The 22,474-nt window shown below is 41.7% G+C and overlaps 1 protein-coding gene across 1 annotated transcript in view; it reads right to left on the bottom strand.

The window, feature by feature from the left end:
* LOC134216778 (LIM/homeobox protein Lhx9-like) overlaps positions 1–22,474 on the bottom strand; it is a 156,505-nt gene that overhangs the window by 25,183 nt on the left and 108,848 nt on the right. Inside the window, exons 4-5 of the mRNA XM_062695583.1 lie at positions 10,147–10,347; positions 9,773–9,990 (exon numbers count right to left, since the gene is read on the bottom strand). Coding sequence (XP_062551567.1) covers positions 9,773–9,990; positions 10,147–10,347 — 419 coding nt within the window. The remainder of the gene's footprint in view (positions 1–9,772; positions 9,991–10,146; positions 10,348–22,474) is intronic.

The following is a 22,474-nucleotide window of genomic DNA, read 5'->3' on the forward strand; positions in this document are numbered from 1 at the left end:
AATTGATTTTGCTTAATTTTTGACGTCCTTTGCACCAGTTGTCGCACTAGTGGTCCATAAGAAAACAATGGGATTTGCCAAATAGGGACCAAAAATAAGAATAGTGCCACAACTGGTGCATGCGTTCCTATTATGGATTAATCAATTTTGAGGATTATAACAAATTTTATTGTGGTTTTCACAGCTGTTCTAAAGAGCAGGAAGTAAAACCTTTCGCTTGATATATAAAGTCCACCCACAGGCCTTTTACTTATTTAAAAAAAAAAAGTTGTTCTTATGTATGGCGTCAATTGGTACACCCACCCTAGCACATATAAAAGGATGACTCTAGACTTATTTCCACAAGCACAAGTAATTCAAATGCATGCAAATAACTTTCATTGCATAACAATTTGTGTCATTTTGAGCTGGAAGCCAACATGTTAACTCAATCTTATTGCTAGAAATCGATAATTTGATCCTCAAGAATGATTATTTCGTGCGAAAATCAATGTCTGGCATTATATTCATTTTCTCCAGTGTATACGTGACTTTTGCTGATAACGCCGCTTAGATAAAACTCTTCACCTTTTTATGTTCAAGAGTCTTATTTTTCCAATGCCACGGTAAGTTCCATCGTCTTAGGGTAATCCATATTTGCATTTTATAGAACGACGTTTTGCCTTTCTCGTATACAAAGTATACGTTTAGACTATATCGTTGTTTCTACCAGTTTTACTATTTCTAGACCAATATTTGAAAAGGGCGTAACAACCAAATTTTATTCCTTCTGATTCTGACACGATGCGATGCGATGCGTATGAGTAATGAATCGCGAATAGAGGTGCTGCCCAATGTTGGTGTTTAATTACAAATATGCACGCTAGCTTTAATCTAATCAGTGACCGTCTATTTTTTCTCTTAAAGAATATTTTACCATATTTTTGAGTAGTCCCGCTTTTGACGGAAAATGAGTAAAACTTCCTTGAGAAAGAAGAGACTGCAATACAACTTGACTCAGTCACTAAGTAGATAAAAGCTACCGTGGGTTCAAACATACGCTTATTCACAAATTATCTGTTTTTCCTTAGTAATTGAAAATTACACACAATCTTCTTTTGAAAAACTTAAAAACCGGAACACCCTCATGATGATAAAGCAAACTGGGTACAATATGAGAAAAAAACTTCAATCTTTACTACTAGCTTGTATATCAACAAGGGGGGAACAAAAGCCATGTACCTACTCCTTGCCAACAGGAATGCACTCTTGCACGAGGTGACAATGCAGAGCGTGTTTATGTTGTGCATAAAAGATCATAAAATAAGGGTCCACGGTTTACTGTTGTGAGAAGCTACCTTCAGAGAGCAGGCACTTGAACGTTGTTGGCATCCCCGGGGTTGAAGTGAAAACAAAAGGACTGTTTGGATGTTCGGTGACGTTGATTTGCTTGAATCGATAAAAAAGCTAATTTGGAGGTCATGTTTTGCTTTCGAGTGTGCGTTGATTAGTGTTGCACCCTGTGTTCGATACTTTAGCAGATGTTCGTTATTTTCAGCCGGAAGTTGTTAATCGAACACATCTCGTGAAATCGTTGAAGAACGTTATTTCAACCCAATATGTGCACTGCTGAACAAACCCGCATTGGAAATCGGTTACTTTACTGCAAATCCCACGTGTGCCGTTGAGCACGTTGCGGTCTCACCTCGAGGGACCCTTAACCATGACGGGTGGAATTCGTGTTTTCTAATTGTTTCTAAACGAAGTACCACTTCATTTGCGCCAAATCTGGGCATAGGGTTACCCCCCTAGGAGAAATCTCTTATCGTGGTGACAAGGGTTAACATCGGGACAACTGTCAGATCGAAGCAGCACATGGTGGTCTACCACGAGCTGCCGTATGATGGCCATAAATCGGCAGCCGAGCTTGGACATCGAAATGCCACCGCGACTGCAGCCGCAACACGCTCGATACGCAAAGTGAGTTGCTCAGGGGAGTGAAATGTACAAGCGACAAAAATGTCGGCGGACCGACCAGTTACGACGGGACGGTAGCGCGAATCGTTTTCTTTTCGACGACGTGATTGAAATACCAAGAGTTGAAATTGTAATAAATCTCGCACTGATTGCATCCTTGGGGAATTTTTTTTTTTTGTTCCTTTATGCTTTTCGAGGTCTAAGTATTGAATGGTCATGGAATCAGTATTATCGTGAGGATGTATTAGTTTGGCAAAAAAAACTAAATTAATTTATGTATAGCCCAAATATTCAACTGCCGATTGTGTGTGAGCATCCTGGATTGAGAAATTAAGCATTTTCCTCATCATTTTCCATCTCTGCTAGCATCGGTTCCATCATCCAGATATGCGTCATCACATCTTAGTATCAAATAAACATTTTCTTAATTATTAGTAATTATTAATTATGCAGTTTCTAAGCTCTAATATTGTGGGCTTCGAGACTGAAATGAGAATGAAATGGACGGTGCAGAGGGGAGGGTTTCGATATTTAATAGTTTGTTCTAAAAAAATATATTTTGCTTAAGTTGTAGAACCATTCCATTTTTTATTTCATCAGTTTTTTATCTTTCATCAAATTACCGATGTGTAAGAAGTGTTCAATCTCAGAAGAAGTGAATTAACTTTTAATTATGATTCCCGACACATAAACGTGCTAAATATCATCAGACCTGTGAGAGCGTGTAGGTACCCCTCGAGACCCTCGCAAACGCAGCGCTGCGGCGGGTCGCAGATTGATCTGCCCAAGCGATTACGGTCATAAATTCGCAACACGTTGTGGTGGGCCGACAAACAACGGCTTTTCCATATTTTCACTCGGAGGATACTTGTGCGCGGCTCCTAATTAAAGCATCGAGATGAGGGTAATTTCTTTCACCCCGTTTGTCTGCGCTGGCTGCTGCCTGTGTAGGCTACAGCCTCTGCTACTGTAAGTGTAACATCACGTAAAATCATGAAATGCTCTCAAAACGGGGCGCTTGTACGTGACACCTCGATGCACCATTCAAGTCATTGAGATGCTACCGTTAAGTGGGGATTCGAATTTCATGAGAATGTCCAAATTGGCTTACTCTCACCAGTTATCGTCATAAATGCGTGATGAAAAATTTCGGACTGAAATATATACGTCTCATTATAAAGTATGAATGTTCGCACTACAACAGTTCAAAATAAGATTGAAGACAAGAAAGAAACCTATAAAATTAACAGTATAATTTATTGAGGAAATATCATTATAATCATTAATAATAAAATTATATAAATTAGGAAATATGGATATGGATTCCAAATTGACTATTCTCGTCGATAATGTTCTTGCGTCGTGACGTTTAATTTTGTGTAGTATCTGGATCTCCCTTCCAGGTTTAAAGTATCAGTCTAGCGTACTGAGAGTCGTGGGTTCGAGTCCCATAGAAGGAAAGTGGTAACTTCAAATATATTTTTCAAATCAAAATAATTCACTTTACATGTTCACATTGGATTCCCCAGAACATTGTAAATTATTGTCCATGTCAAGCGGTCGAACTATATTATGTTGTCCAAAGGTCCAAAGGAATTTTGGGGTGATAAAATAAAGTATGAGAGAATATAAAAAAAAAGATTTTCATTTTTTTTAATTAATTGCACAATTATGAATCAGGTTATGCCTTGAAAAGGCAAAATCCGTGAATATTACCTGTTATTTCGTTATTTCCTTCACAAGTACTCATAAGTCATTCATAATAAAACATAAATTATATTCTTCATTTGAAACCAGAGTTTTTGAATCCTTGGAGTTTCTGTTGAAACAAATTTAGTTTTAACGAATTCAAGTCAGCTGTGTGGCCAACTGGTAACTCATACTGACTTTGACTCTGATCACCTTCCTGTGACGTTTGAAATCTCACAATAAGCCATTAATAATCCAAACTTTTAATTATCATAGAGCTGGGGGAGCATTATGGGGCCTCCCCATACAAACTAGCGGACAAAAATATTTTCTTCCTTTTTTCGAGCTTATAAGATGTTTTTAATGTTGTCATAACAGGGAAATGTTGCTAAACAACAATTCCAGTTATTCGCGACTAACTTTTGAAAATGGCATCGAAAAACATTGAAAAACATCGAATTTTTATTCCCAAAAATATCAAGAACAAAAAGGGAAAAACGCTTATTATAGTAGAAAATTGAAATTTGAGTTGCTATGATGCACACTTAGGAAAAAAAGTGTTTTAGAGCACACCAGTTTTTTTTTTCCACATCGCGTTCTCTCAAAATGGCGCAAGTTTGCACAATATTTTCCGTGGGAATCTGAAAGTACACATCCCAAATATGATCCCCAACTAAATATCTCCGCAGGGAAATGCGGGGAAACAAAGTGGCGGACTTTTAAAGTTGAAAATACCTCTATTTTTCAATGATTTTTAATACGATATGAAAGCTCTGCTGCTCCCTCACTGTAGCACGAACCGCATTCCTGTCAGCATCGCAGTTTGGTTTCCTGGGGAAGTTCCGTAGTCCTGAATCTTGGTGCGCTGTTCTCCGATGTTTGGTTTGAAGGATGTGGGTTGTTTTGGGGTCTGCCTATCCTTTGGTTCATATTTCAGCCGTTTTCTGTCTTTATGGACCATATAGGATCATTCAGTCCTTTCATGGAAAGGTTTGAAACAATTAATTGCATATTATTCGGCAACTCGGCCGTACGAAAACCATTTTTTTTGTTAAATATCTTGGCACATGTTTCGAAATGGACAAATTGATATGAAATTTGCGAAAAAGAATCCACGTGTCTTGGAGGGACTCGAACCCTCAACCTCCTACTCTCTAGATAGGCGTGATAACCCCTACACAACAAGACCACTTAAAGGTCACGTTTGCGGAAAAGCCATCAGAATCCGAGTACCAACCTCCACCGCGGTTAGCTCTCTTTTTTGCAAAATTGAATATCTTTCGGATGCTTGATTTGTCCAATCTCCACATGTGCTTTACTGTTGTATATCCACAGTCAAGCGAGTGCATATTGTTTATTAAACGAGCCTTTGGCACAGCAGAGTGCGATTGATTCGCACTCTATACAAATCCGCCCAGCTCATTGTTGGGGGCATGGAGTGCGATCCTCTCGTTTAATAAACAATGTACACTCGCTTGACTGTGGATATACAACAGTAAAGCACATGTGGAGATTGGACAAATCAAACATCCGAAAGATATTCAATTTTGCAAAAAAGAGAGCTAACCGCGGTGGAGGTTGGTACTCGGATTCTGATGGCTTTTCCGCATACGTAACCTTTAAGTGGTCTTGTTGTGTAGGGGTTATCACGCCTATCTAGAGAGTAGGAGTTCAAGACATGTGGATTCTTTTTCGCAAATTTCGTATCAATTTGTCCTTTTCGAAACATGTGCTGTACATATGCACAGCCAAGATATTTAACAAAAAAAAGGTTTGAAAGCCAAGAAAGCCAAGCCTCAATCTACTGCTCTATCTGGGAGGTCAGTTCCCTCCATGGGCCAGTAGAGCCTTTGATCTTCCTCAGGTATAGTGTGTGGTTGCTACTCCAAATCCGCGCCCAGTTCTGGCCGACGACACTTTTTCCCACTTTTTAACGTCGGCCAGCGGGACGGAGCGGGTGTAGGGAAGACCTTCGTGCCCAACGCTTGCTAAGGCATCGGCTTCTACGTTTCCCCTGATGCCACAATTGCCGGGGATCCAGGCGAGACAAGTATATGGTGCCATAGCTGCCAGTGTTCCTTGGATCCAAGGGTGTCTAGGAGTGCTCTGGAGAGCAGCGACGACGCTAGTTGAATCTGTAAAGATTGCGATCGGTTTGTTGGTCGGAACTGTGGCTGCGACGAAGATGGCAGCAGCTTCAGCCGAACAGATGCTGCATTGACTAACTAAACTGTCCGATCTGTTTAAGCCGGAATTGGAGACTCCAAAACCAACACCGCGGCTGGAGACTGAAACATCGGTGTATCGGATTTCATGGTTTTGGAATCGTGTTCCCAACAGTTCTAGGAACGATTTTCTCAACTCGTCTGTGTTTTCCCCACTTTTAAACCGGGTGGCTATGGTGTGGTCGATCCTGGCAGGAGGCATTAGCCAGCTTTTTGCTCCGAGCCAGGGGAGAGGACGGTCAACAAATCGCTCTGCGCGGAGCTGGTTAGCTCCAGGCCGTAGAGTAGACGACTATCTATAATCGCCTGGCACACCCTTAACCTGGTGTGTCTGTTGGTAGTCCGATATTTTTTGGCCAGGGTTTTCATCAGACTAATTCGGGACTTACAGGCCACCTTAACAGCTCGGAAGCGTGGAACGAAGGTTAATCGGCGATCGATGTCCACTCCAAGGATGCGGACGATTTTCCTGTTCGGGATGGGATCATGGCCGAGTCTGATGGAAGGTCCGGTAAGTTGGTGACGGCTCCGGCAAACGTGGCCCCGAATGCATTTTCCGGCGTTCATAATAAACCCGATGGGGGCAGCCCAACGGTGAATGGCACTATCCGCTGCCTGTGTCTTTATCCTTGTTTGACCAGAAGAATGTCGTCGGCGTAGACAAAGAGGTGAACATTTGCCGGTAGGACGCTGAAAATCCCGTTTATTGCGACCAAAAAGAGGGTGACCGCAAGAACCGACCTTCGGGGGACGCCGGTCTCCTCGGCGAATTCTCTAGACGCAGTTCCGACAATCAGAACCGTGAAGGTCCGTCCAGTGAGAAAGTTTTATTTTATAAAGGCAAGCATGTTGACGGTGATGTGTCCAGGTCCTGCTAAAGGCTTTGGCAATGTCTAAAGAAACCAGGTGAACATGCTTGCCTTCGTTATACGCGTTTTGTAGCACGCTGTCCAGATTGGTAAAATAGGTACTGGTGCCATACCCTGGGCGAAAGGCGTGTTGTTGGAAGCCAAACCTACCATCAGCTTCCAGCTTCTCACTGAGCCGAAAGAAAGATCGGTCTATATTTGGTGGGGTCCCGACCCGCCACGTTATTTTTGGGAATGGGGACTATGAAGCTCTTCCTCAACTTTTAGAAAGTGCGCTTTCACGTCTAGCGGGAGCCGTTTCAACATGGGATACCCCAATTCATCCGGTCCGGATGAGTTCCCGTTGCACTTAGCAAGTGCGTGGGCCAACTCACCTGCTGAAAAAGGTCGGTTCAACTGGCAGTTGGGGGTGGTCCGCGGGAATAAAGGTGGCGTTGAGTGTTAGGCTACGGGAGGGAATGATTCTTTGAAATTCGGCCGGGTACTGGGAAGTAGCCACCAGGGAGACAAAGTACTCCCCGAGGGTGTTGGCAACCTGTGCGGGATCAGAAAGTGTCTGGTTGCCCTGGTCAAGGTGAATAGGGATCACCCTGGATTTACCGCTTATCGCATTGGTCCCCATTCCTTTTCATAGTTCGGCGGTGGTTTGGGAAGGGTTGATGCAATCAACGAAGTCTTCCCACTGCTTGGCCTTCGCTTCCCTGATGACTATTTTACATTGTTTGTGATCCTCTTTATAGCAGTCCAGGGCGTCTAGACTGAGAGGGTGGTTGGCGCTGAGCTTCCTCAATGCACGTAAGGCTTTATGTCTGGCTTTGACAGCGCACCGAGTTTCCTCGGACCACCATCTGAGAGCACGACGGCCGAGACGGACCCTGGACTGGGGGATGGTTTGCTGGGCAGCTGTGATGATAATGTTGGAGAAAGCGGTGAGTGACGAGGGAGGTTGGTCCGCGCAAGCGGTCGACGTGGCGCGCTCGTACTCTTCCCGCGCTCGTACAGATCGGTGCCGGCTTCCCAGGAAAAGCGCGGCAGGATGGACCTACTTACCGCAGAAACGATGGTCGTAACAGAGTGCCCATTGAAGAAGGTGGGCGATCCTTTGCTGAGCGTGACGAAATCACCTTCTTGAAACGCTTCGGCTAGAACGTTGCCTCGAGAGTCGGACCTTGACCCTCCCCACATCGGGTGGCGGGCGTTCATATCCCCAAGGAGAGCAGGGGGAGTAGCGGTATTTATTAGGTTGCTTACCTTTGCTTTAACGGCGAGGAAGGCGCCGCAAGGGACGTATACGTTAATGATTGAGTTATTAAGTTATTGAGAGTTACGAATTTAATTCGACTCAACAAATCTAAAGGATATTCGACTGGAGTTGCTCTTCTTGATGTAGAGAAAACATTTGACAGTGTATGGCATGAAGGTTTGATTATAAAATTGATGAATTTTAATTTTAATTAAATTTAATTTAAACTGATCTACAATTATTTATCAGATCGCTCACTGCAGGTAAACCATCAGAATTCGAAATCTGATAGATTACTTGTATGGGCTGGTGTTCCCCAAGGCAGCATACTGGGGCCCATATATTGTATAACATTTTTGTCATTTGTTATTGTATCATTTGTAGTAGTTGTAAAAGTTGGGATATTTTCTCCACTTATTTGCAAAAATGGAAAATTTCTTCGAATGCTTCCAAAACTCAGATTATAATTTTCCCACGTAGGACGAGAGCTTCTTATTTGAAACCTTCTAGCAGACATATTGTCACAATGAATGGGGTTCCAATTAATTGCTCTAGCGAAGCCAAATATTTGAAGCTTCTGCTAGATCAAAAATTAATTTTTAAAAATCAAATTGGAGGCATTCAAGCAAAATGTAACAAATATATTATCCTAAGAACAAATTTTAGATATACAAACAAATTTTTAGACCAGCCATGTTGTATGCTGTGCCAATATGGACTAGTTGCTGCAATACCAGAAAGAAGGCACCTCAGAGGATTCAAAATAAAATTTTGAAAGTGATTCTGAAGTTGCCTTTATGGTATAGTACCAATGAACTTCATAGAATTTTTAATATTGAGACATAGGAACAAATGTCCAATAAAATAATTTCCAATTTTAAACAAATCGGCACCAACATTTCAAAAGGGCGAAACTGCTTTTGTAAACAAGAGCTTCTCACGTCTCTGGTGGGCTTATTTGTGCTCACCCACGCAATCCAACACCATTAAATGAAAGAAGAGGATTCGATGCTTCCATCAGTGGCGTTGGATTGCGTGGGTGGGCGCAAATTAACCCACCAGCGACGTGAGAAGCTTTTGTTTACAAAAGCAGTTACGCCCTTTTGAAATGTTGGTGCCGAAATATCGATTAGCTCCTTGTACCCTTTAGTATAAATTAGGTTAAGTTTAGTTTATGTTTAAAACATTGTAAATCCTACATGGTTCAATTCAACCAGAGGAAAAATCCTAACTGCCGGAGGCAATTGAAATGTATTAATAACTAGTCGAACCGGCCCGATCTCGCTTGGGCTGTTTTTTTTACTTGACTATACCGTTGCACCCTAGATCGATTTCAGTTCAAGTTTGATGGCTGTTTGATTGACTGATAAAAATGTTACTTTTTGAATTTTTTTTTCACTTTTTCGGTGATTATTTTCGTCTTTTCATTTATATAAACACAGCTGATCCCAAGACGAATCGATTAGTGAGGAAATCTCGTAAATCGGTCCATTCGTTCGTAAGTTATATTGCCTTAAAGGAAACGCAAACTCATTTTTATATATAGAAGAAGATAACTAAAAATGTATCATAGCAAATAAGGATAATAGTGTTAAGAAATCACGGAACTCATTGTCTAAGAGATGAATGCATGTATTAGATAATTAGCAAATAAAATAATTTGAAAAAAACATCATATTTTTTAAAAAAGTAACAATTGCCTACACGGCACAAATTTTCGGAACAATCCAATCACTGATCACTATCTGATTTCTCAACAAGAAAAACGCTTAAGGAAATTACAAACTCACCTAATCGAAGAGGCGTTCCGGCATCCAGTGAGTCATGCGTCGGAGGTGGCTGGTTCTGTTGTTGCTGCTGCTGCTGTTGGGGATCTAGCAGCTGTGGTGTTGGCTTTCGTTTCCGAGGTCGTCCTTTCTGCGAGGGCTGCTGGGGCTGCTGCTGTTGGTGCGGTTGCAGCGGCTGATGTCCGCCGGGATAAAACTGTGGTGAAATTGTTTCTGGTTCACTGGTTGATGTGGTTATGGCGGAGAAATGGCGGTACAATGTGTTTGGGTTAGCGAGATTCGAAGAATGATAACAAGAGCAGAATTCTGAACACGGGAAAAGATTTTTTTTTCGGGGAAATCTGTCTGGGAGTGTCTTTTGGAAGAAATCGGCTTACCTGAGCACATCGGTGTCGTAGTGTTCGCCACAGAAGATGCGACCGTCGCGTATTCCGGCGGTGTCACCGCCACGCAAGAGCTGGCCGCATATGGCACAGGAGAAGCAGTTGACATGGAATATTAGATCCTTGGCCCGCATCACCAGCTCGGACGCACTGATTCCCGAGCCACAGCGTGCACATCGGCGCGAGGAGAAATGTCTGGTGTAAGGGATGTAATTAAATTTTCACAAATTATTTAAATCATAACATTAATTTGGAAGGATTGAAGCGTAACGACAAGTATTCTCAACAAAAAAGACAAAGCTTATATTATAAAAGGAATAAAATGCATCTGATTTAAACTTAACGTAATCAAATACCACGTTTATTTCAACGTATTCATCCCCATTTAAGCTAACTTTAAATCTTCATTTTTCGTTCTGATGTCAAGCATTTTCCATTCAATTCAAACAATCTCATTCGCAATCATCCTGGAATCGTTAGTGAAGATGTAAAACCACCAGACCAGCAGACAATTAATACTGGCATTCAGTTTTCCCAGAATCGAACAAATCCCTTCCATGCCAAAACAGCAATCTTAAGGGTTTCCAATCGCCCTTTTCGCGTTTCCATTTGTACCGTTAGATCCCATCGGAAGAGGTGCGAGGAGGTGCAGTGAACGGACCTACATCACAGTTCGAATTGACAACCCCCACCCATCCATCCATCAGCTGATGCATATATTCATGCCAAGGATACATCAGTGCCAGAGGAAGCATTCTCCATCGTTGCTACCTGGATATAAATATACAATAAAGCTGGATGTTTCTTGACTTGAACCAGACTGAAACGGGGAGCCAGGGAAGTGCAGCTTTTTGCAAACAATGAAATCATGCATGCAACAGCGCAGACATGATATAAAACGACAAAGACGACGACGGTGAGGAGGAGGACGGTGATGATGATGGGATGATTCCATTTCTGGAAACTCACAAAGCTCACGTCCGAGCGGCTTCCATCTTCGTTGCGCTTCTGCAGCACGGTTGCTGCCGGTCTGGCAGTAGGCATCCCCCACCGACTTACCCACATCCGCTGTGTGGGATGTGAAGTTGTGATTCATCAGAAAATGGACGTAGACCCATCCTACAGTCGAGTTTTACAAACAATGCAATGCCATTGGGTCTGGGGGAGGTATGAATCGATGGGGATTAGGGCCCATGTCATAAATAACCTTCCAAATGTGAGATATAATCAACAGGATGATTTAAATTCGATTTTAGACAGAGTATAGCGACTAGTGAAATAAACAAATTCAATATTGTTTCTCAAGAAAAATAATGCTCAATTTATGTGGTACAACTCTACAATAGACTTTCAAATTATTATTTTCTTGCAAAATGTAGAATTTGAAAACATTCAATTCAACTAGTGGTAATATTCCCTTCAGGATCTGCTTAGATAGGGAAGTCATGCTTAGGCAATCACATGCTTGTTGTTTCCGACGGAGATGGTTGGAACCAAAACAGTATACTCAAACTTGAGCTCGGACTCGAAAATGATACATCCACACTATTTTAAAGACACACGCAAGACTACGCGCAAGACCTGGAAGTGGCACCCCACCGGAAGAGCAGCTAGGCGCAGCTTCTCTTGAAGATGGCTGGAGGAATATTCGATCCACCATTGGAAGCACCGCAACCGCTGCACTAGGCACAGTGCCCTCGGATCAATGAAGCGACTAGTATGACGGCGAATGTAAGCAGTTAGTGGAAGAGAGAATTCAATATGGGCGAAATTACAACTGTAACACCGCACGAGGGCGAACTCGGATACAAACGGGTGCGGTACTGACAAAACTCGAATTTTGGAAGAAAAAAGCGCCAGTAGGAAGATCGAGACGGAGCAACTGTACCACGATAATAACACACGAAAGTTCTATGAGAAGTTGAACCCTTTACGTAAGGGAAACGTGTTATAACTCGATATGTGAATACGGACATAAACGGGAACCTTATTACGAACGATCATCATGGTAGTTAACATGCGAGCACGCGCGCAGGACATGCAATCTTCCGGCTCCGGGTCTCCAGGAAATCCAGTAGAAGATTGGCCGGCTTCTGATGCAGGAGTGGCTGGAAGGTGTCGTGTGCTCCATCATCAAACGGCGATAAGCTGGATTGTAGCAACTGCCGCTGAACGCCGCCTACAAGTTATTCTCTAACATTTTATGCCGTCGACTAACACCAATTACAAGACAGTGGACAATGGGGCGGTATCAGGCGGGATTAACGCTTTACCACAGACCAGGTTTTCGCCATACGTCAGGTATTGCAGAAATGCCGCGAATACAACGTGCCCAAACATTATCTATCCATCGACTTCAAAGCCGCATATGATACAATCGATCGGGACCAGCTATGGCAGCCAATTCACAAACACGGCTTTCCGGATAAGCAGATACGATTGATAAAAGCGAAACGATGGGTCGGGTGATGTGCGTAGTTCGAGTTTCAGAGACATTCTCGAGTCCAATCGAATCCCGCAGAAGGTATCGGCCAGCTGATGGTCTTTCGTGCCTGCTATTGAACATCGCTTTGGAGGGAGTGAACACGGCAGGGCAGGGATTGACACGAGTGGTACGATTATCACGAATTTCGTTCAGCTATTTGGTTTCACCGACAACATTGATATTATGGCACGTAACTTTGAGAAGATGGAAGAAACCTCATCTACTGAAGAGAGATGGTAAGCGGATCGGACTAGTCATCAATACGTCGAAGATGAAGTACTTAATAGGAAGAGGCTCTAGAGAGCACAATGTTAGCCATCCACCACGAGTTTGTATCGGAGGTGACGAAATCGACGTGGTTGAAGAACTCGTGTACTTGGGCTCACCGGTGACCTCTGTAAACGATACCAGCAGAGAAATTCGGAGACGAATCGTGGCAGGAAATCGTACGTACTTTTACTCCGCAAGACACTACGATTGAATAGAGTTCACCACCGTACCAAACTGACTATATACAAAACGCTCATTAGACCGGTAGTTCTCTATGGACACGAGACCTGGACGATGCTCGTGGACGGTCAGCTGTTGGGCGACTACGGTCGAGTTAAATCGCATCGGCGCAATCGGTCGATCACAGGTAATTTATTTAGAGGTATCCAATTACGCCACCGGTCGTTCGGGTAAAAGTGATTTACTTACTAAATCGGTAACATGAATGAGCAACGCAAGTGTCTTACAAGAGTGTATATTAAAACCAACCAACAAGCAAAGTGTCTATAGCAAAGTCAAAGCTTATTATTTAACCTTTATTTTGCAATAGGTGGCCAGTTTTTTGCAATAGGTGGCCCCACTGCATTTTGAGATATAATTTTTAACTTCTATATTTCTAATTTTAGCATTGTACGATGTTTTAGAAAGTTGTTCCTTATTTAATTTCGAGGCACTTCGCTGAAGAAACCATTGTTGTATGTCGTTTGTATAGTCAGTTATGAAAATTTCAAATAATAATGTTGAGGTGACCCTAAAAAATCTATATTTTTATTGTAACTTTTTAGTTTGATTTTTTATCGAACTGGCATCTTCTACAAAGTTTTGGAGCATACAAAAATGCACGTTTTGGTTTCACAACCAAGTGGTCTCCATTTTCAATTACATATTTTAACCGGATTGAGTCAGTCTAGAAACAATTTTTATCATATGCACTTTGAAAGCTAAGTTGGACTAATTTTCCTTTGCCATCATACGAAGCTCGTTGTATGCTTATTAATATCCAAACTTTAGGTAATAGGCGTGAGTATGCAATGACATTATTTTTGAATAATTTTGTATATTATTTATTATAAAACAAATATAATAACAGACAAATATTTTCAACAGATTATCATCGAACAAATTACGCAAAGTATTGTTCCTTGAACCAAATGATGGCTATATATAATAAACATTGCGATGCTATTGACTTTAGTATGTCCAAATCAAAATTAAAACAGTATTTTTGTAATCGTCGACTATGGACGAGCGGACCGGATGAGACCAGTGAATGAAATATTCATCTAGATCCTAAGTTACTCAACCCTTTTAGGCCCACGGGGTCATATATGACCCTAACAGAAAAATGGATGTATGAAATCGCACGATGGATAAAGGTGAAAACTATCTTCAGCAAAATTGCTTGAAATGAACTCCCCTATCAGGGGAAAATATCAGGAATGGGCAATCAAGGTCCTACGACAACCTAGAATGTCATGAACACGATGAAGTTACGAGAGTGAAAATTTGAGGTGTATGGGCAGTGGATTGTATTGTTCAATTGTATTTTTTTTTTTCAAACGTATCCGTGGAGTTACTGTGATGTACAATAAACTATTTTTCAACTTCCTTGGACATCGTAGGCCATCCAAACATTCCTTGAGTTCAGGACTTGAAAACTACAGCTGCAAGAAAATTGTTTTTCGGTACTGAAAGCTTCAATATGCATTCAATTATGTCCATTAGACCTCCCGTGAGTTCAGCGGATATCGTAAGATAATTATAAGATATTATGGGCAATCCAAACAGTCATTGAGTTCGGGACTAAAGATCTACAGCTGTTTGGGATCTCTTTTCGATACTCAAAGCTTCAATATCCGTTCGATTATATCTATTACACCTGCTGGGAGGTCAACGGATATGGTAAGATAGTTATGAAATATTCTGGGCAACCCAAACTGTCATTGAGTTTGGGACTGATATTCTGGGCAATTTGATTTACGGCTGTTCGGCCACATTGAGAGTTGACGTAAAGTCAATGTCATCTTCTCTCCCAGAACAGCCAAGATAGCTGTGTGGTGTCGGCAGCCAGTTATCTGGCTAAGAATAACGCTGCGGACTGCCTGTTCCAGTGGTAGAAGTCCACCATACAGGTGACCCCTAATTCTGTGATGCGGCCTTATGCTTACCGTGTCTACAAATTAATGGTTAGGGGGGTCTAAAAAGAACCTAACCGCTAACGTAGCCTGTGAAGCACCAGGGCACCCTTCACAGTATCTAGCCCTTACTGTGCTAACCGGAGCTATGGCGTAGTTGACTTTTTGCTTCTTCGAAATAATCGGCTACTCTTATTCAATCTCAACTTGAGGTTGAATAAAAGTGAGATTATGAGCATGTTTTTATTTAGTTTTTCAACAAATTGTCACCTATATGGATTCGCTTTATGCGTTATACACATTGTACTCTGTGTTTCGTCTTTGACTTTCTTGATAAGATACCAATTTGGTTTCATCGTTGCTGTTCATATTAATGCTGAAGTTGTAGAGTGCATTATCTTAATTTGCAATGGCTTCAGTTAAGATAGCTCAAATCAATCTTCAGCATAAAAGAACAGCAACGATTAATCTTTGTAGACTCATGCAAAATGGCAAATCCCAAGTGGCTTTGGTGCAGAACCCTATTTTCGCAAGGGTAACCTAGGTAACCTAGTGAACCCGGTTTTTGCTGCTTTCAGTAAAGAAATGGCAAACTCTCGATCAATGCCGCGTGCATGTGTGCTTGTTAACAATGCTATTGTTGCTACACTTATCTCTGAACTAACAACCAGAGATGTATGTGCTGTCACAATTGATGCAACTGGCGGAACCCCCGTCAGGAAATACGTCTATTGTTCGGTTTATTTACCACATGATGAACCATCCCCTACGGATGCTTTCAAACGAGTTGTCATATATTGCACTTCAAAAGGCCTTCCGCTAATTGTCGGCAGTGATGCTAATGCTCATCACATCATCTGGGGTAGCTCGGATATCAATCTGTGAGGCTCCAGCTTGATGGTATACTTAAGTAGTACCGAACTTAGTTTACTTAACATAGGCAATCGCCCAACCTTTATGGTATCTAATAGAGCAGAAGTCTTAGACATAACTCTTTGCTCCAATATAATCAGTCACGAATTGACGAATTGGCATGTGTCAGATGAGGAATCGATATCTGACCATCGCTACATCTACTTTGATCATTTGAATGTTACTTCGCAGACCTTGCGTTTTAGAAATCCCCGTTCAACAAACTGGGATCTTTACACAGAGTTGCTCTCATGGATATCTACCTTCTATAGAAACTCCTACCGACTTGGATGATGCAGTTGATACTACAACGTTACACATCGTGGAAGCTTTCGAAGAAGCTTGTCCTTTACGTTCTGTAAAAACCTCAAGAGGAACCCCTTGGTGGAATTCCGATTTGGCTAAGCTAAGGAAGCAGTGCAGAAGGAGTTGGAACAGACGCCATTTAGCAGGGACGGATTCTTTCAAGTTGGATCGCAAAGCTTACAAGAAGGCTCTACGATCTGCTGAACGATCCGGCTGGAAAAACCTTTGTGCAAATGTTTCCAATTTGAGTGAAGCCAGTCGATTGAATAAAATTCTTGCGAGATCCAAGGATTTCCAAGTTGGCGAAATTCGCAAGCCAAATGGCGACTACACTTCTTCTGATTAAGAATCGTTAGAGCACTTATTTGATACGCACTTCCCTGGATGTGCCGATATAACATCTTCGGATGATCCTGATGTCTTTTCATGTAGCTATGGGTCTTGGGCTCAAGCACGTAGAATCATAACTACTGAATCGATTCAATATACACTTAACAGTTTTGCTCCCTACAAATCTCCAGGGGAGGATGGGATTTATCCCGTTCTACTTCAGAGAGGTTTTGAAGCTTTTAGTATGCAGTTTTGCTACTGGGTATATTCCCATATCCTGGCGGGATGTCACTGTAAAGTTTATCCCAAAAGGAGGACGTGCTTCGTATGAAGAAGCGAAGAGTTTTAGACCCATCAGTCTGACCTCATTTCTTCTGAAATGCTTAGAACGTATTATCGATCATCACATTCGTGATAACTGTTTGGCACACATGCCTCTTCATGTTAATCAACATGCTTACCAATCTGGAAAGTCCACCGTGACTCTTCTACACAAGGTTGTGTACGATATCGAGAAAGCATTCGCTCACAAGCAATCGTGCTTGGGTGCTTTCTTAGATATTGAAGGTGCTTTCGACAACGTGTCTTTCGATGCAATATTGGAAGCCGCACGTTGTCATGGGCTACCTAATATTATTACCAAATGGATTCACCAGATGCTTAAAAACCGACATCTCTACTCAACATTACGTCAAGCAGCGATTAGGAAATTAAGTGTCTGCGGATGCCCTCAAGGGGGAGTATTATCTCCACTTTTGTGGAATCTCGTTGCAGATACGCTATTGAGGTTACTCAATAATGGCGGTTTTCCTACCTATGGATTTGCCGACGACTATCTTACATTGATAGTGGGTTTGTGCATTCCTACCTTATTCGACCTGATGCAAAATGCTCTTCAGGTAGTTGAAAGTTGGTGTCGCCAATATGGCCTGACGGTCAATCCGAATAAAACATCTATTGTTCTTTTCACGGAAAAACGTAATCGTAATGGTATTCGTCCATTACATCTTTTTGGTTCTGAAATCAATGTAACTGATCAAGTACCCGAGCAGCACACATGTTTCACATAGGCTACTGCAACTCATATGTGACCAGATTTAGTCACAATCAAGTTGCTGCAACTATTTTTGTCTGACTTGTGCTGCTCGGGTAAAGTATGTAGGTCTAATTTTGGATTCAAAGCTTTCCTGGACTCCTAACATTGAGTTCAGAATCAAAAAGGCGTGTATGGCTTTCGGCCAATGCCGACGAACCTTTGGTAAAACTTGGGGTCTTAAACCCAAATATATCAAATGGATTTACACAACAGTTGTACGACTAATTTTGGCTTATGGATGTCTTGTGTGGTGGCGAAAAGGTTAAGTGAGGACAATTCAGTCTAAATTAGGCCATCTTCAAAGGATGTGCCTAATGGCAATGACTGGTGCGTTCTCTTCAACTCCCACGGCTGCTCTCGAAGTTCTCTTCGACGTGGCCCCACTACACATACATCTCAAACAAGAAGCATTTTCTTGTACTTACCGACTTTGGGTTCTCGGTTTTATGGAAGAGAATCCTGTAAACCGCAGTTCTACACACACTTCGTTGTTACCGCTTATGGTTAATTGGGACAAAATTTTCCTTGCTCCAAGTGATCTCACACAAGTTAGTAGTTTTCCTTATAGGACATTTTCGACACAATTCACTCGCGGGATGAGTGGACATCTGGCTATTTGGAGAGAAGTATGTCGGACAGCATTGTTTGTTACAATGACGACTCCCTCCTCGCAGGTAGAGCAGGTGCAGGCATCTATTCGCGTGAGCTGAGATTGGAACAGTCACACTCACTGGGTACACACTGCACTGTCTTTCAAGCGGAAATATTTGCCATCGTGGCGTGCAATCTGCACTGCAGCAACGCATTATTTTGTCAAAGTAATATACTTCTGTTCAGATAGCCAAGCAGCTATTAAAGCTCTCGCCTCGGCCAACTCAAGGTCGAAGTTAGTAATCGCATGTCGAACTCAAATTGAGGAACTGAATTCAGTTAATACTTTACACCTTATATGGGTACCTGGCCATTCTTCCATAGCTGGAAACGAATTGGCTGATGAGTTAGCTCGTAATGGAGCATCGCATGACTTTATTGGTCCTGAGCCAGCTATTCCAATATCCAAGTGTTGGGTGAAGCTTTGATCAACTCTTGGGCTGTCACCAGCACAAATGGCATTGGAGTAGTCTGGATTCATGTCATCAAACAAAATTGTACATCCGGGAGCCATCTCCGGTAGTAGCAAGCTATTTAGCTAATCTGTCTAAACAGAATTGCAGTGTCTTAGTCAAGGCCTTGACAGGTCACTGCCGACTGAACTATCACATGGCAAATATTCAACGCGTTGAATCATCTGTTTGTGATAGTTGTGAATCCGATTATGAAACTTCTTATCATCTAATATGTAACTGCCCAGTCTATGCACAATTGCGCTTCCAAATATTTGGTAAACACTTACTTAGTGAAATTGACTTCAGAAACCTGAACCTTCAGAGTATTTTGTTGTTCATAACCCGTTGTGGTAAGGAGCTATAAGCTCTTGTACGCTTATGCGTTGTATGCCCTCTTCAAGGGCCCTTTTCCAAACATTCCCTTTGTTCTCCCATCCGCATTCCTTTCCTTTTGTTCACTTCCTTTTCCGTCAGGTGTGTGATGAAAAAGGCTGTGAAGGCGATGGCACAAATCTCCCAAATTGAGGTGAACGTGCCCTGGAGCCGACGTTCTGATACCTGATACCTGAAGATAATTATAAGATACTAGTCGACCCGGCAGACGTTGTCCTGCATAGTAGGCGTAAATGCCCATGCGAAATTTCAATACAAATCTTAATTTTAGTATTTCACGATTTACTCAACCTTATTCGTAATTTTCGCAAGAGGAAATATCATACACACTTAAAATTTTCCACCGATCTCGGCTGTGCGAATCTCAGTTAAAGTTCGTTAGCCGAAATATCGGCTGAATTGACGTATGATTACGGCGGCTCCTTTGAGTGCCGCAGTAAACAAATTGCTTTTTCAGCTGAGATATCAGCAGAAAGTCACGAACCGAGCGCTCGGCTGTGCGGATCTCGGCAAAAGAATAAAAAAATGCCGAGCTGAACTAAGTGTGTATAAACCCGTCGGAAACGATAATGAACATATCTGCTGAAGTAATGAAAAAAAATCCATCCAGCCGTTTTCGAGTTATGCGGATACGAACACAGACCATTTCCTTTTTATAATTGTGGTAGAAGCCTCTATTAATATTAGTTCCACTCGTTCACCTTGTTCATCCGTTCATTGTATGTATGACCTTGATAAAGGTATTCTTCTGTGATTTGCTAAGTCAGTCTATCTTCTACTTTCACCGGGTGTAGTTCATTCACAGTCCAAGTGCGCGTCTCATTGATTGTCGTATCGCAAGTCGTTACCACAAGATGGCGACGAGGATTTAGAACCCAAATTGAAAGTGAAAATAAAGCAAATTCAGTGTCGTTCTACAGTGCTATTTAATCAGTGATCGGTGAAAAGGTATAGAAATTTAATTAAAAAGAATAGTGTTTGATAAAATAAGGGCTGGTAAGTGCATGCCGAAGAATAGAAAGAAACGAAAAAATAGGAGTGCTGATGTAATGTGTTGATCGTATGATGTGTTTTTCTGTAGAGTATGGTGTGAAACGCCGAGAAAAAAAATATCAGTTTGAAAACTGAGATTTAATTAAATGAAAATGACGGCGGTAGTGGCTTGGTTTTTTTTTCTTGGATGTGTTGAGACCGGTGACGCAGCATTCAAGGCCATATTAAGTTGTAAATGGATGTGTGAATGTACCAATCGCTCAATGCCATTATCAGTGTCAGTTTCTCCAAGAGAGTCTTGATGGATTAATAAAGTGACAATGTAGAGACCTTGGTGGAATGCTCTACTAATACAAGTGTAGCCACAGCAGAAAAAAAGAAGAAGACACTGGTTATGAATTTTAAATTATGTCACAGATTCAATGATGCGGTGAATCATAATTATTATTAGACGTGTAACTTATGTGCTTTTTCAATAATCTGCAATCTGCGATCCGAATCCAGTGGGCTGTAATTCAAGGTAAGTCCATTCGCTCAAACATTTTCCTCGATATCGGTCTTCTTGGCGACCAGCCAACCGCCAACCTTATCGTCATTCACCAATTCATTGATTTGTTAATGTAAGTACAAAGCAACCTTGAATGGCACAACATACGCTGCATCTTATAAGTTATTCTATAACAAGACACAAGAGTGAAGAAAGACCTGGAAAACAATTGTGCTGTCGATAGATAACAAATATGTATAACGCGCTGAAATAGGACTGTGTTAAGTTTTCCAAATGGAAATTGTATGCTCTTGAATGATACGCATCTCAGTTGATCGCTCTTGAATGTTGCGAATATGTGCGCTCTTGGATGATGTGCATTATGAATGTGGTTGTGAGACACTTTGATCTTTTCAATGGAAATTGCACGCTCTTGAATGATGCGCATCTCAGTTGATCGCTCTTGGATGTTGCGAATTGTGCGCTCTTGGATGATGTGCATTTTGAATGTGATTGTGAGACTCGATGAGCTTTCCAATGGGAATTGCACGCTCTTGAATGATGCGAAGCTCAGTGGATCGCTCTTGGATGTTGCGAAAATGTGCGTTCTTAGATGATACGCTTGTGTTGGTATAATATACGAATGAAACGTAACGGCCTTGAATGTTGTCACTATTGAATGATGTACCATGGCAATGAATATTGGTAGCACGAAAGGTAGATAAATGAATAGCAGTGCATACGGCATGTGGGTATGGAATAAATAAAGAAACTATGTGTAAATGTTAAAACAATGTAAGGAATATCGCATGCTACATACAGATATAAGGATAGTTCTAAGAGGCACTGAGAATAATATAAAGTGATAGTTTTTTTTAAATTTTCAACAGCGTTGTTGTAACCAGAATGGCGAATGATCAGAACAGACTGAATGAGGAAGTCGTTCAAGTTGTTCAACAACATGTTTCGTTGTTCAGCCCGGCTTCCTATAATTTACCGCATTTCAAATACAAACATTTGCCACCTTCCGAAATTCGCAATTCATGGACTGCTTGGATACGGTGGTTCGAAACTATCATGGCTGCAGCCAACATTGTTGATGGAACAAGTAGAAAAATGCAACTTCTTGCAATGGGCGGCTTAGAATTGCAAAACGCTTTCTTTGGCATACCCGGTTTTGATGATGTTAGACCTGACCTCGACCCCTATCAATCAGCAAAAGAGAAACTTGATCAACTTTTCGCACCAAAACATCACGATAGTTTTGAGAGATTCATGTTTTGGGCTATGATACCAGATGAAGATGAATCAATTGACAAGTTTGCCTTGAGGGTTCAACACAAAGCAGAAAAATGTTCGTTCGGAAAGACAGAATTTGAGAGTAGGAACATAGCCGTCATTGACAAGATTATCCAGTTTACTTCTGATGATTTACGACAAAAACTGCTTGAGAAAGAGATTTTGACTCTAGATGATACATTGAAGATGGTGAATGCGTATCAATCAGTACGATACCAATCGTCAAAAATGGCTACAAAGAGTACTACGGCGATTCCTACGACCAATGTAAGCCGATTGTTTGACAGTCAACGTAACAGAGAGGAATCAAATCCCAGGTGTATGCGTTGCGGTTATAAGCGTCATCGCGAGAAAGAACGGTGTCCTGCAATCAGTAAGACTTGTTTGAAATGCCAAAGAGTTGGCCACTTCCAGTCGGTCTGCAAGTCCAAACCTGTTACGAATAATGTAGGTATTTTATTTGTTTTCTGTTTTTTTACACGTTTTACTTAAGCCTTCATATTCAATGTA

The sequence above is a fragment of the Armigeres subalbatus genome, chromosome 2 (genome assembly GCF_024139115.2).
Source record: "Armigeres subalbatus isolate Guangzhou_Male chromosome 2, GZ_Asu_2, whole genome shotgun sequence".
In the NCBI taxonomy this organism is placed as follows: Eukaryota; Metazoa; Arthropoda; class Insecta; order Diptera; family Culicidae; genus Armigeres; species Armigeres subalbatus.